This window comes from Vanellus vanellus (genome assembly GCF_965231255.1).
Source record: "Vanellus vanellus genome assembly, chromosome: 1".
NCBI classification, from domain to species: Eukaryota; Metazoa; Chordata; class Aves; order Charadriiformes; family Charadriidae; genus Vanellus; species Vanellus vanellus.
Window position 1 is genome coordinate 79,305,642 of NC_138905.1, and position 15,293 is coordinate 79,320,934.

General features: G+C 38.6%; 1 protein-coding gene across 1 annotated transcript; it reads left to right on the top strand.

Annotated features, from left to right (window-relative positions):
• Positions 1-60: 60 nt before the first annotated feature.
• Positions 61-14,078, top strand: RIBC2 (RIB43A domain with coiled-coils 2; the record flags this gene model as incomplete). The annotated part of the gene is made up of 7 exons (XM_082498430.1): positions 61-177; positions 3,493-3,574; positions 5,087-5,431; positions 6,068-6,186; positions 11,129-11,356; positions 12,885-13,051; positions 13,997-14,078. The coding sequence occupies 7 exons, from the start codon at positions 61-63 to the stop codon at positions 14,076-14,078; spliced, it is 1,140 nt and encodes a 379-aa protein (XP_082354556.1).
• Positions 14,079-15,293: the final 1,215 nt, after the last annotated feature.

Below are 15,293 nucleotides of genomic sequence, written 5' to 3' on the forward strand. Positions count from 1 at the left end.
GCGCTTCGCTCTTGGTCGTCGCTCGGGCAGTCCCGGCGGCCGGTCCGCCCTCTCGGCGCCATGATCAGGCTGGGGTTGCAGCGAGACCTGCAGGAGGCTGCCGCCCTCGAGCGTCGGCGGCAGCGGGAGCTGCAGCGGCAGAGCCGCATCTTCAACGCCCGAGTCCGGACCATCGGGGTGAGGGCGCGGCCCAAGCACCGGCGCAGCGGGGAGGGATGGCGCCGTACACAATTCCCCCTCCCTCCCCCTCCCCCCCTCGGGTTTCAGTGTGTACTGAGGAGACCGTCCTAAAGCGGGGCGACCCCCCTCAGCGCCTCATAAGTGTCTGCGAGCATGCGTGGGTCCAGGTAGGGAGGGAAACGGGGAGAAGATGCCCCGTTGCGTCTCGTAGAGGGCTGAGGCACATTCAAAAAGCTGCGGGTGAAAGCGAGTTGAGATTCTCCAGGTATTGTCAGCTGTAATTTTTGGCAGCTGTCGCTGGAGTGTGTGTGAGTGAGTGAGTCTTGGAGTGGACTTGGGTCTTGCTGCTGCAGGGCTCAAGGGCAAGATTTCATTTTTCTTTAGTAGGAAAGGCAGGGCAAGTCGTGTGCTTCAGTACCTGTGTAGCAGTTAATGTAGTATACATTTAGTGTGGCCAGCAGGACAAGGGAAGTGATTATCCCCCCTATACTTGGCACTGGTGAGGCCTCACCTCAAATACTCTGTTCAGTTTTGGGCCCCTCACTACAAGAAAGACATTGAGGTGCTGGACTGTGTCCAGAGAAGGGCAACAAAGTTGGTGAGAGGTCTGGAGAACAAGTCTGATGAGGAGCAGCTGAGGGAACTGGGGTTGTTTAGCCTGGAGAAAAGGAGGCTGAGGGGAGACCTTACTGCTCTCTACAACTACCTGAAAGGAGGTCATAGCGAGGTGGGGGTTGGTCTCTTCTCCCAAGTAACAAGCCATAGGACAAGAGGAAACGTCCTCAAGTTGCATCAGGGTGGGTTTAGGTTTGATAGTAGGAAAAAATTCTTCACAGAAGGGGTTATCAAACATTGGAACAGGCTACGCAGGGAAGTGGCTGAATCACCATCCCTGGAGATATTTAAAAGATGTGTAGATGTGGTGCTGAGGGACATGGTTTAGTGGTAACTTGGCAGCGCTCAGTTAACGGTTGGACTTGATCTTAAAGGTCCCTTCCTAACAAAATGATTCCATGCTTTGCTTTGGGGTAAGGCAGAAACCTTGCAGAGTCATCTCACACAATGTGGTGTAAACAAATAGGTGGTTTCTACCTTTCTGCTGTGCTGATACTTCCCACATCTGGTTGAATCTCACTAGAAGCTAGAATCACTGCTGTGAGAGATTTATTGCTGAAAGGGATCCTGCAGTTGGTTCCTAGTTTGCATCAGGCCAGATGACAGATCCATCAGGCCATGTTCATGTATATTGAGTTAATTGATGTGTCTGTCTCATTTTTTCCTGACAATGTAAAATATAAATTGTCAGCTAATGAAAATCAGCATATCTCTGTGTACTTTATTGAGCAATACTGAACTACACCATCTGAAGGTCTTTCTCAAATACTTTCACAGAACTAACTAACAGACAGGTTTTGCTAAATCCATTTACATGAGACAAACATCTAAAATGAAAGAGAGCCCGTTGGAGGAACTTTGTAAATATTTTGATTAACATCATTCAATGTACCTTATTCCTTGGCTGAACAATGGCTGCTTGTGCTTTGAAATTAGGCCAAGTCCAAAGCACGAAGAGTCAACCAATATATACAGAGATATACTATATCAGTGTTTCTGATGTGGTTTTAAGTCCTTTGCTTTCTCCCTCTATCTCACCAGTTTAGCTGAGCAGCTGTCTTTGATAAAATTAAAAAATCAAGGCAATATTTGACTTAAGACACCGCAAATTTTTAAGCAGGGATTGAGTAGTTTAAAAACATGGAGATAATATTCTCATTGGAAAGCAGAATGGAAACTGAGATATTTTTTTTTCCTTGATTATTACTAGTTTTGTTATTACTTTAACTTCTGTATCTGTTTCCTTATCTGAGTAATTATCTCTTCACTTAGAGATTTGAGTTTATCCTCAGTAAATAAATTTTGCAAAAGTTTAGATGAGTAGTCCAAATGAAAAATTACTTTCCATTTATATACAAACTATTATACATAAATACAAGTAGATTAGAAATTAGCTGCTTCAAACTGTTCATAGTAAGGAATTTGTTATTTAAATGCTTAAAAGTTAAACCTGTAGCTTTATGGGACTAGGAGTGGTTGTTTTAAGGATGTATTCTTTTCAAGTGAAAGCTGTTCAAAAGGGAGAGAGCTGATAGCTCTCTTGCACATGCAAGTCAGTACATTGACTTACCTGTATTACTGCCAGAAGTTACTAATGGAGTCGTATTGATTTTCTCTTAACGGTGTTTCCTACAGTTACATTGAAAGCTTGGTGTCCCAAATGAGACCTCTAAATTAGTTGATATGTAATCCCCACAACACCATTGTTTTTGGACAATAATACCCTGTAGAATTTTTTATGGTTTCACTCTTGCTTACAAATGTACCTCTTTGCCTGATTGATATAGTCAGCAGTCCTTTACAGCATTAACAAATGTGTATTTTCAGCCATGATCTGTTTAGGTCTTTTTGTCTTAATTTGAATAGTTTTTAGGCAAAGACTGTCAAAATACCAGATTCTTGAAGAATTGTCATTGTGTTTAGATAAATCTTTTAAACACATTGACTTGACCAGTAAAGGAAAAAAGAAGAAATAAAATCCATGTTTCTACCTATTAATTTGCCACCTTTTGTCAACAAATATGGGACCTAGTTCTTTTGCCTAAAATGTAGGTGGCTGCTACCATTTGATGATATGTCTTAGGTTGTTATGCCTTGCTCAGCTACTACTCTCCAGGGAGGCGACTATTACATATTGTATCAGTCAGCTCAGTGTAGATGTCTGCATGTATCTCAAATGGCAACCAATATTGCATTTTGGCAACGGCATGAATCCCACTCTCTCAGATAAGACTGGAAAATTTCTTTCCATTCGCTGTTATTTCTTCAATGTACTACTAGTGAACAAGCTATATTTTTTCAAATCTGAACTATTACAACTTCCTGTCATCTTGACTGTCAAAATACTTTTATAAAAAATGAGAGCAAAAAACCACGAAAAACTAAATTAAAATGCTGGCTATAATGGGAAAACATATTTTGTGTAATGCAGCTTTAAATGTCTACCATGTAAATGTGGTTTGTTCTGATTTGGTGGGAGAATATGCCTATGATTATAAAAACAAAGCAAACAAGAATTTTGCTGTTTCTGGATTTTCTTTTTATATTACCTACATTAAAGACATGTATATGTATTCTGTTGGTAGTGATTTTATATCTATCTCGTACAACTGTAAGTCAATGTAACTCAACAATGCCTCTTTTTAATCATTCAAACATAGCATCTCTTAAAGAGCTGCTTTTTTCTCATTTTAATAGGTTGATAAAGATGCACTGGATACCCAGGTCAAGGATAGGAAAATTCAAGAAGCAGCTGAAAAAGCACGAAACGAAGAACTTGGTATATTTATAGATACTCTGATATTTCTGTGAAGAGTTAAATGTAATTTACCGTCTGCTTCCCGCTTTCTTTTCCCCTTCAAGTTTTTCAAACTGCCATATTTATTTCCAAATGGAGCCTCTATCTTCTTGAATCTTGCCATATATCCCTATCTATATAAATCTATCAATCAAGATATATATATAACCACAATTACAGGCTTTTCTCTAAATTCAGTCAAAGTGAATACTATAATATGTTGTCCTATTTATGTTCATACATTTGCATTGATACAGTATGTGTTTTCCTCACTGTCCAAAGATTTATATTTACATGATTAAACTGGTATACATTTCCTAATAGGCCACAATTTTCAGTGTTTTCTTTTAATAGATGTTGACAAATAGCATTGTTTAGGGACCTGAAGAGCATTTAAAGAAACCTTAATTAGTTAATACTGTTCTTTTTGGAATACTAGTGGCAAATTTTTTTGGTTGCTTTCCTGTAGAGTAAGCCCATGTTCTGTCTGGCCATTCTTCAATAGAATATATAGATTCTATAGAATCCTCTATAGATTATTATTGCTTGAAGCGTGAGTCATGTACAACAGGGCAGTGAGTAGGAGCCATTGCCGAGTCAGAACACGTAGCCACACAAGTATTTCAGCCATGTCCCCTGACCTCAAAACCCTTTGTGGCCCTCTGTGTTAGGAATGCTTTCCTGTGGTATCATGTGAAAAGGTCGCACAGACTGAGCTCTCTGTGGGTTTCAAGAAGAGCTGGAATGGAGTTGCCAACTTCCATGCTGTGCTTCTATGGCTGCTTGTAATTTTCCTGCCAGAATACCTGTCAGACTTTGACTCCTAGGAAACTGCCAGAAGCAACGTGTAGTCTGGCAGCAGAGGAAATGATCTTTTCTTGTGAATTAATTTAAATGGCTAGTTTGGGGTTCCTTGATTGTTTGTTTTTCTTTAAAAATAGATCAATTACAGCATTTTGATTAAGTGGGCAAGAGCTATTAAGCTCTTCACAAACTGTTAGTGCCAGCCAATTCTTTTAGTGCTATGGTTAGAAAAATGATTGGAACTATGAAACAACTATCTATATTCCTTTCACTGGGAGCCCATTTTTTTTTCTTAACAAGCAACTTAATGTATTTCAGTTGTAACTGTAAACTAAAAGCAAATGGGAAGAATTAGTACAGAGTACATTTCATGTGTTACTGCAAGTTTTAATGAAATCTTACAGTCCTAGGAATATTTATTACTGTCTTTCTTTTACATGCATTTATTTCATTGTAACATTGATAAGAAATTGATTCATAAAAATGAAAGTATTTTATAAGTAAATATTACGAACATTAGAGCGTTTGCTGGGCTGGTACTCCTAGATTGAATACTCTTTTCTAAGGTATAAAAGTTTGAAGACTTGTATTCTATTTACTCCTCTTCACAATTGTATTTTGCATCTTACATGTGCATTTCCATGATACATGTGCACTTCTGAGAATTGTATTGTGTTCCTTTTTCTCTAGCTAATGAAATGAAGCAAAATGACAAGATCATGTGTATGTTAGAAGAACGACAGAAAAATGATATCAGAAACATAAATAAGGCCATCAGTGAATTTCAGAAGAATTTTCAGAAGCCAGAAACAAGACGTGAATTTGACCTCTCTGATCCACAAGCACTAAAGAAGGATAAACCTGCTCGACTTTCAGACAATGATCCTCGATGTACTGTATCTGGCTTGCAGAAGTTTATGGGTGAAGACTTAAACTATGATCAGAGGATGAAATTTCAAAAGGAGCAGTTAAGAGAGTGGTCTCTTCAGCAACAGAGAGACTGGAAGAATGCATTAGCTGATCAAAAATTTGCAGGTAACAAAAGAAGATAATAAGGTTTTAATCTGCTTTTTCTGATGTTCTGGTGTGTCTGACAAAACTATGGTATAGCCTAGTGTATCAGGGTCTGAGTAGCAGTATTTTAGTATATGCAATATTCAGCTTCTAGAAATACTGCAGCAGTTTTTACTGTATAAGCTCTAATGTATTCAATATCTCCCTTAAGAAATCTATGTTTAAGAACGTGATGATTTAATTTGTTTTATGCCTCAAAGTATCAGAGCATTCTGAAAAACCATCTATGTTTTGCATGCTAGAGGTTATGTTTACTTCATCAGACCAAATTTTCTAATCTTTACTGTTCTACAGCAGACAAAATAATACTGATTTTTCTTGTTTAACCTGCTGTGAAACATTTTTTCTGCGTAACGGACTTTAGCATACTTTTTCATTTTGACTTTGTCAAACTGTTAAGACAAAATGAGTTACATAATAAACTGATTTCATGAGTCACCTGAAATTCCAAGATGGAAAGCTTTGGTGGTAGGATTTGGAAATAGTTATGTAATTCAGCCTACTGTATCTGTAACTCTTCTGTCTCTGTCTTATAGTTACTCATATGGCACGTGATGCCCATGAATATTGACTAAATTTCATTTTGATCTAATTTAGATGATCTTTATGACAAGAATAGGATTCAACTTGACCAAAAGACTATGGAGCAACAACGAAAAGAAGAAGAAAGCAAGCGTGCTGTTTGTGCAGCTACTAAAGATTTCAACAGAACCCAGGTAAATTAATGTTGGGTTGGTTTGTTTGTTTTTAAGAAAAGTGGAGACATGGAAGGAAAATAAGGTGAGTAAAAGTATGAGTAATGATGTTTTCACAGAGATTTCTTAGCAGCTAACTTCCAAGGTTGCTTCAGTAATTGGAAGGTATAATTTATTCACTTTATCCTCTGCAAGGATCTAGCTATCCTCTTATCTAGTTACCCTCTGTCAAAATTCTCCCTCCTGGTTCTCAGCTTGCTGACTAGAGGGCAGCAACAACTCCCCAGCCTCTCAGGGACTTTTAGTCTGTCAACTGGGGTACAGCAAAAGCCTCCCATGCTTCCTTCTGGTTTTATATCAGTCATTGGATAATCGTAGCTGTGTCTGCTTGCTTTTCTTTTTGTTTGTATGGAAACATTACTATCAGTAGCTTTTTACCTTTATTGCTTACATTAATTCCCCAGAACCACTGTTTTTAGCCCTTTGGCTGCTTCCTTGGTATTTGTGTACATGTCTCTTGGTTGTTTGCCAAGCATGCTTGGTAAACTATTGAAACATGACATGAACCTTTATCTGTATTAGTACCATTATCTGTCATGCTCCCATTCTTTATCTTACTGCGCAGATTTTTTTTTCCATTTGGCTTATACATACAGCTCAAAGGGCTACAATGGACACTATTAGTTTGGTTAAACTATGTTTGGTGTGAATTAGCTTAAATTTATTTAGTCACATCAAAAAAAAAAGCTACATTTAAATAACCTACATCAAGTATGGTATCTTTTGCTTTAAGTCTATAAGCATGCACATTTCTGTGTAAGTGTTGCTTGAGCCTTTCAGGGCACATTTGGCATATAATTTTGTTTATAGGTAGCCCAAGGTAATTGAAAAGGCTTTTATTGCTTGTAGTCATGGATACTGAACAGTATTTTATATGAGTAGCCACAAAAGCACCCTAAGCGGCTGGTGCATTTAGGGTAGTGGTCGTATCCCAAATAATTGTGGTCATAGCAATTGATTCCATGTAAAAATTTCTGATTTTTTGACAGGATTTAGGTGTGGAGTGGGAATTTTGTTTGGTGTGGTTTTTAATGTTTGGACATATACATTCTACTTGCCTTGTGTGCATATTAAATATCTAAAAAAAAAATTGCTCTTTGTTTAGGTTGTTGAACCTAATGAGGTTCAACAAAACCAAGTGCAAGGTCCTGCACCTGGGGAGGAAGAATGCTAGGCACCAGTACAGGTTAGGGGCTGACCTGCTGGGAGATAGCTTGGAGGAGAAGGATCTGGGGGTCGTGGTAGACAGTAAATTATCCATGGCCCAGCAATGTGCCCTTGTCGCCAAAAAGGCCAATGGAATCCTGGGCTGCATAGGGAAGAGTGTGGCCAGTAGGTCGAGGGAGGTCATTCTCCCCCTCTACTCGGCACTGGTGAGGCCACAACTGGAATACTGTGTCCAGTTTTGGGCTCCCCAGTTCAAGAGGGACAGGGAACTGCTGGAGCGAGTCCAGCGAAGGGCAACTAAGATGATTAAGGGCTTGGAGCACCTCCCTTATGAGGAAAGGCTGAGAGAGCTGGGACTCTTTAGCCTGGAGAAGAGAAGGCTGAGGGGAGACCTTATTATGGCGTACAAGTATCTAAAGGGTGGGTTGAAGGAGGATGGAGCCAGGCTCTTTTCATTGGTTCCAAGTGACAGGACGAGGGGCAATGGGCACAAGTTAGAACACAGGAAGTTCCGTTCAAATACACGGAAACAGTTCTTTACGGTGAGGGTGACAGAGCACTGGCACAGGCTGCCCAGGGAGGTTGTGGAGTCCCCTTCCCTGGAGATTTTCAAGACCCGCCTGGATGCAGTCCTGAGTAATGTGCTCTAGGTAATCCTGCTTTAGCAGGAGAGTTGGACTAGATGATCTCTAGAGGTCCCTTCCAACTCTGATAATTCTGTGATTCTGTGATTCTGTGATTCTGTTTTGTTCTAACATAAGGGCATGATAATGGAGGTTGGGGCAACAGTCTTCTCTTAGTTCTTACTGTCCTTTGCTATGTTGTATAGATTGGAGTTACAGCTTGCAACTCTCTTTCTTCCTGATGTAGTTAAGACCACAGTACTGTTTTCAGCATTTCCTTTTTTTTTTTGCTGAATAGTTGAGAAAAGCTCTTCTTTTTCCCTGAAATGATACACTGGCACAGTTGCTGCTGTTCCTTATTAAACATGCCAGCCAGAGATTTCGGGTTGGCAGGCCTCTCAGCGATGTTGTCTTTAAGAGAAAGCTACATTACAGAGGGATTTTCTGTACATCTTTTTCTACAAGAGAGAAAACTGGGGCATTCAGCCCGAGAATGAACTTCACAGAAGAAACCTCTGTACGTGACCTTAGATGCATCAAACAGAAATCTCCAGCAGTTTCAGCATTCTGAGTAGCTAGTTTGAAGACCTTAACCTCTGCATTTTGCTGTACCCACATCTGCTCTACCTGTCATTGTGTGCCAAAAGAGGGAACTCCTTTTTCTTATTCCCTAAGTTTATGCATTTTTTTTTTTCCTGCTGTGTCTCTTGAAGTGGATCTAATGATCATGAAACTTCAGGATGTGTTAGATCATTTCTCAAATCCAAAAGAAAATTATTTCTGGTCTAGAATGAGTAACTGCTAGATCTGACTGGGAGGAGAGAATGCACAGTCAGAGTTGGTAAAGGAAGGGAGAAAGCAAACCCACCCTTCCTAAGGCAACCCACGGTTACCGTAATTCAGATGAAGTATAATATGGGAATGCATCTTCAGAGAGGAAGAAATTTCCTAGATTTTGGCTTTGGATCAATCATTATCTCCATGGCCATCATCTGTAGTCCTTAAGGTCACCAGTATCTTTAGGGAATGTAAAAAAAAAAAAAAAAAAAAAAAAAAAAAAATTTTTTTAAAAAAAAAAAAAACAAGCCAAACAAAAAAAAAAAACCCGAACATAAAAACCAGTAAGTCATGTACTCCAGGAGAAACATTTTTTGGTCAATCTGCTCGTCAGTTGGTAAAGAATCCCAGAGAATGACTGAAAGTAGGATATCTCAGTTCATCACAGCCTGCCTTTCTTATGGTAAAGAATCCCAGAGAATGACTGAAAGTAGGATATCTCAGTTCATCACAGCCTGCCTTTCTTACAGGATTTGATGTTGCTGTCCCCTGTGACAGTGGTTCAGCTTCCTCCACTTACCAATTACTTTATTGCTGACAAGCTTATTGCTAATGGTTCTTTTTGTTGTTCTGGAATTAATTAGCAGGATAATGAATTGATGATATGTTTGGTACCATATTTTCCAGTGGTGCAGGATTCTGTACTGTAAGCATTTTAAGTGTATGTAGCATCTAGAAAATTAATGCTGTCCTTCCTCTCAGATTTTATCTTACCTAAGCATGTGTTAACCAGGAATTTACCTGGTTAGAACCAACATTGCTTTTGTTCTTTATATGAGAGAAGACTTTTACTACTAGCTTAAACTGTCAGTTTTTCCTTCTGAAAGCATTCGTACGTAAGTAGCAATCATTTTAATTTGGCAGCCAAGTAACAGAAATGAAGGCTACACAGGGTCCTGACTAGAATATATATCTTTCACTTCTTTTTGTGTGATTGTGATTCCATAACAGAATCTTGCTCTTGCCGAAGAGTTTCCTCACTAAGCATAACACTTGGGAATGCCCAGTTTAGCAGTACAGTGATAGATATACCAACTGTATTCTTGAAATCAGAAAAAGTCATCTTATTCTATATAGCACAGGACTTGAATCCTTTCCAAGACACTTTGTAGATAATGCTAAGAAAATGAGAGGATGTGATTACAGAAGATATCTTAATTTAATGAGGTCATATTTATAGACTTGTTAGATTTTGTTAGATAAAAGAAAATTAGCAAGAAAAGTACAGAGCTGTTCTACTTAGCTTGCAAAGTGAATATTCCCAAGCCAGTGATTTTTGAACAGAACATGAGACAATCTTGGACAAACTGGAGAGATACATATCCACTGATCTGTTGCAGTCAAGATACGTGTGTAAAGCTACATATGTGAGAGACAGGTCTGGCAACCTGTGCTGTTTGTGCCATGGAGATGTGTAAGGAGATTACCTGTCCCCTGTCCAGATGGAGGCTGGCACTGTGCATTGTTCCAGATGTTTCAGTTTACATATTACAGAAGAACGAGACAGAATTAGAACTGGATGATGTATAACATTATCATTTTATTTCAAATTAGTTTACTTAATCTAATTATTCTTTGGAAGGTGATTTCTTCAAAATAAAATCGCCATGTTTGCTTTTGGGAGTTTTGTAAGGGGAAAATTTCCTCCGAATAGGGGACTATGGCCTTATAAGTGGACATTAGGAACAGTGATTTCCATAGGCAATGCAAATTCTGATTTCTAATACTACAGATGTATTTGCATAATACAATTCAAGTTTGCATTTTGTATCAGTGAAGGGAACAGATTCAAGGCTCTATCTTCAGGCTTAACATAGGCATCTCTCCTGTTTGTTTGTTTGTCTTGAGTGCTTAACTGTGCTATCCACATAGGTTTAATATATATACCGAGACTAGTGATTCAGGATTGTAAATTTGTATTGTAAATTTCTTCTGTATTGTGTCTGGCCTCCAAATATCAACTGGTATTTGCTTGTGGATAAATGTGAAATTATTTTTTATTTCATTTTGGCTTTTCTTGTAATCAGAATTCTTTTTCCCCAAAGTACTTGCTGTATGTGATATGACAACGTGAAAGAAATGTATGTTAGTAGATTTTCAATCTTAGTCAATAGGATCACGATCATAGTACCATGATCACAGTATTCATGTGTCATGCTGTGGACAACTGTATACAAGTTGGAAAGAAATCTATTATGATGTGCTAACTTTGTTGCATCCTTTAGTTTATATTTTCTCTTGGAAAACTATTGGTTCTCTCCTTTCACTGAATTTAGGCTGCTGAACTAGCTGAGAGAAGGAAGTTGGAAAAGTATCAAAAAATGAAGGATGACATGAATGAAATTTCCAGCCTCCTTCAAGGAGACTTACTTTCTGAAAACCCTGAACAAGCCGTCAGTTCCTTTGGTAGACATCGTGTGATCACAGATCGATGGAAGGGGATGAATCGGGATCAGCTGATGGCAATCCGTTACTCTCAACAGCAACAAGTTCTGGAGAAACTGGTATTAAAGCTTATGTTCATATTCTGTATTCCTGGTTGTAATAATATTATAGACAATGTTTTCCCTGTCTGTCCCATTATCAGACTGTGATTTCCACTGACCTGAATTTTACCCAAACTTTAATTAATCAAATTGAACACAGTGTCTCTGAAGCAGCTGGGAAATGTCATGGAGCAACAGGAGCGAACTGGAGCCCTGGAGTTGAGTTGGGAGGAAGATTGCTGTGGAGCCCATGGCCAAGGGGCCTGGGGGATCCTGGGGCATGGTCCATGGTGGCGCAGCTGAGGAGTAAGGTCCTGCACAGCCCAAGAGCCAGGCTTTGTTGTGCAGTTTAGGACTTGAGACTGTATGGCTGCCTGCAAGGGATGAGCAGGAGTGGGCTGCTCCACAGGGGAAGAAGAGCCAGCAACTGAAGATGAGAGCAGGGCAGGCCAGAGTACTAGTCTTATGCTCAAGGGCACTTGAGCAAGACAAATAGAGCAGGTCCAGTGATGCTGCTCATGCATATTTCATAGTCTTAAGAGTTCATGAATGCACCAAAATTTCCTTTTACAATACCACAAACTATGACCCATGCTCTGGGATGGAATTGCTAGAGAAAAACTAAATATTGATAATAATTGCTGCTCTAAAGGTGGATGGAAGCAGGTGTCAAAATGAAGAAATCTACCCCTTCCTATGCTGTCATGAGTGTACAGGCCCTAGGTATTGTGAAGAAGGAAGCCACGTTCCTCATTCGGTGCAGAGGCAGGATTCATAACAGCTAATGAATAGCTGTTCAATTTTATTTTTTAATCCCTACAATACCATATGCTACACTATGTCTTATCTACTGCTATTGTTAAAGCTGAAGATAGAATTGTAGTTTTCCTGGCTCTCCTGTTACCCTAAAGTGAACCCATTCAAATTATTAAGCTGACACAAAATGAGCTCCACCAAGAAAAGTGAGGCTTCTGCAGGCCTGGTTTCTTGAATCAGTTAAATGTGATGTCAGACAAGAAACGAGGACATGCTAATATAACCAGGGCAGAGGAAAAAGCAGTTTGGATCTACTCATCTGGTGTTGGTGGCTCAGTTACTACACTGAGTTAGCTGTATTATAAGTCATACTGATGACTATTAACTTCTCACCTCAAGAAATTACAACTCTTGCTAACAAGAACTTAAAAACTGTCTTGCTTCTCTGGGTTTTTAGAGAGCTGATATGTTAGAGAGAAATAGTAATGCACTGATTAACTTGCTTCTGCCAGGCAGCAGATCTGATTTTTCTTACCTTGTGCAGAGGTGTAGGATTCTGTCTTGCTTTCTGGAAAATGACAGCTTTCTCATCTGCAGTATCATACTTCTGCCTAATGCATGGGCTCCTACCTAGTTTGGAAGTGCTTACTTTTTTTCTCCCTATTTCAAATGCTACCCCTAGTGTTCAGTAAAGGCAAGCATGTTTGGATGAATTTACCAATCAGACTTAATATAGACTGTTTCATCTTTGAATGAAGAGAAAATGAAGCATTTTTTTTCACTCCTATAGAGACTAAAAGAGGAAGAACGCCAAAGAGATGCTGACTGGGACAGGCAAAGTATACAGGTTGCAAGAACACAGTTGATTTTAGAGCGGCATCAACAACGACAGAATCGGGAATGCCGCAGAGCTTTAGATAACATAAATGCAGAGCTATCTCAGGAGCAGAAATCAAAGTAAGTACCGAAAGAGTTTTCTTCTTTTCAAATAAAGCTATTTACAACATTAACGCAATAGCTTGGCATTCAAAGAGCTTTTTTACTTGTATTCTATGTTGCTGTTGTAATACACTTGTTACAAATTTATCCTTTTTAAAAAATCAACAATTCAGTTTAAGTGTGTTTTTCAGTACTGTTTAAACAATCTTCAGAGAGTAGATTATGATTGTTACTGAGTTACATGTCTGAATCAGTAGCTGGTATTCCTAAGTGTTCTGCTGACAACAGACAGTTTATATAGATAGCAAAATAGAGAATAAATACAATTAACTATGCAGAAAATTATCAGGTGTAAAACAGTATGTGTTTCTTTAATTTACCTTAGTTTTCTCAAACAGAAAAGGACGGGTATCAGTAGCATTGCCAGTTTCTGATAGCTCAGGGTTAAGCTAATGGCATAAATGGTGCTTTTCCATTATGTCTGACAAAACTAGATGATTCTTTAGCTAACCACTAGACACGTCTTGGTGGACAAGTCTTTTGTCTGCTGTAATGGGAAAGGAGGAAGATAGGAAAAAAAAAAGTCAAACCAAGTGATTTGGTGTTCTATTCTTCCAGTCTTTTTTTTATTTTCATCATGCATGCATACATATATCTTGCGGAAGAATTTCCAGTACCTGATGCTTTCCTATTATGAAAGCAAAAATTCAGAATGGTGTTAATTTAGCTTTTCAGTGTGAGATTTTTGAAAGGTTATTTTACAATGAAAAAAAAGTTAGCTATGTTGACACATGACGTATGTTTTGGAGAAAAAATATCTAGTTAAATTCCATTTCTAATAATTCTGAATTTTATGAGCATTTATGAGTGTTTATGCATTATATCTTCTTTAGGTTTCTCAGGTCACTTCTATATTATAATGAGCAAACATTTACTAACTGCATTTTTTTTATTTATTCCTAGGAACATTTATCTTAAAGAAGCAGCATATTCAAATTTTCCAACAGACCAGTATTATGCCCAGTTTAATACAACCAGCCGGTGACATTCTGGATAATCAACCTGAAATAAACAGAAGTATGTAGACATATTAAAATTTTTAATAGGGCAATCCCATGTTTTATTATTTTTATCTGTTCCCTACCCTGTTCAAATAGTGCACTCTAAAGGACAGTCTGCTAGGCCACATCTGTTCTAAGAAATAGAAAACATTGTAATAATTTTTCAACTTGATTATTTTTCTGGAAAGTACTAGTAGTTTCAGTAGTAGGTTGTTTGGCTGTTGTGCCTCAGGTTTAACTGTAATATTTACATTATCCATGGTGTTAGAAATCAATTTCTGGGAAGGAATCACAATTTAAAATATGATGCTACTTTATGCAACTTGGTCAGAGGGGAATGCTGCCTGACATTGTGATGCACACTTACCAGATTCTATGGGAGGGAATAAAGATGACGTAGGCAGAAAGTCCTAGTTTTGTTTGTTTGTGGTTTGGTTTTGTTTGTTTTTTTTTGTTTGTTTTGTTTGTGTTTTTTTTTTTTTTTAAACAAAAAAAGGCAGCCAGACACAAAAGCAAGCAAAGAGCAAGTAATGGACAAGTTGGTCAGAAATACTGCTTATATTTCCTGAATTGTAGGAATAAGAGGAGAAGATTTGGATATTTACCGAGGTGACTATAGCATCGAGGCATGATACAGAAATGGAATGTGTGTTATAGTAAGTGGAAAAAGTATGGGGAAAAGTATTCCTACATACACCATCACTCATAAGAACTAATGGAGAAAATTGAAGGGTGGTGTGCCTCTAAAGACTCTTGGGAGAGCTACAGATGTGATGGAAGAGGGGGGGGAAAGCAGGCATGCACCAAACAAAAATCAAGGAGAAAAATCTCAGCTTGTGCAGGGTAATTCTGGCAAACAGTTTGCTTCCTGTCTTTATGGTTGCAGTTTTGACTTAGCAATGGAAGACCTAGTCAATGATATTTGAAAAATGGGCAAGTGAAACGTGGGAAGAAAATATGAAGAAGCAATGCAAGAAACTAAGTGCACAAGAGAAATGGATGATGGAGATAACCAGAAAATGAAATCCAGAAGGGAAGAAGATGACAGAGGACTGGAAAAAGGGTTAGAGGACTTAATGATCTAAAACAGAAGAAAGAATGAGAGAGAGACGAGATTCAGCTAAACATCCAAGGCCTCTAAGATTGTGAACCCTTAAGAAAAATACAGAGGACATTTAGGAGAGTAGATCTTGAAATAA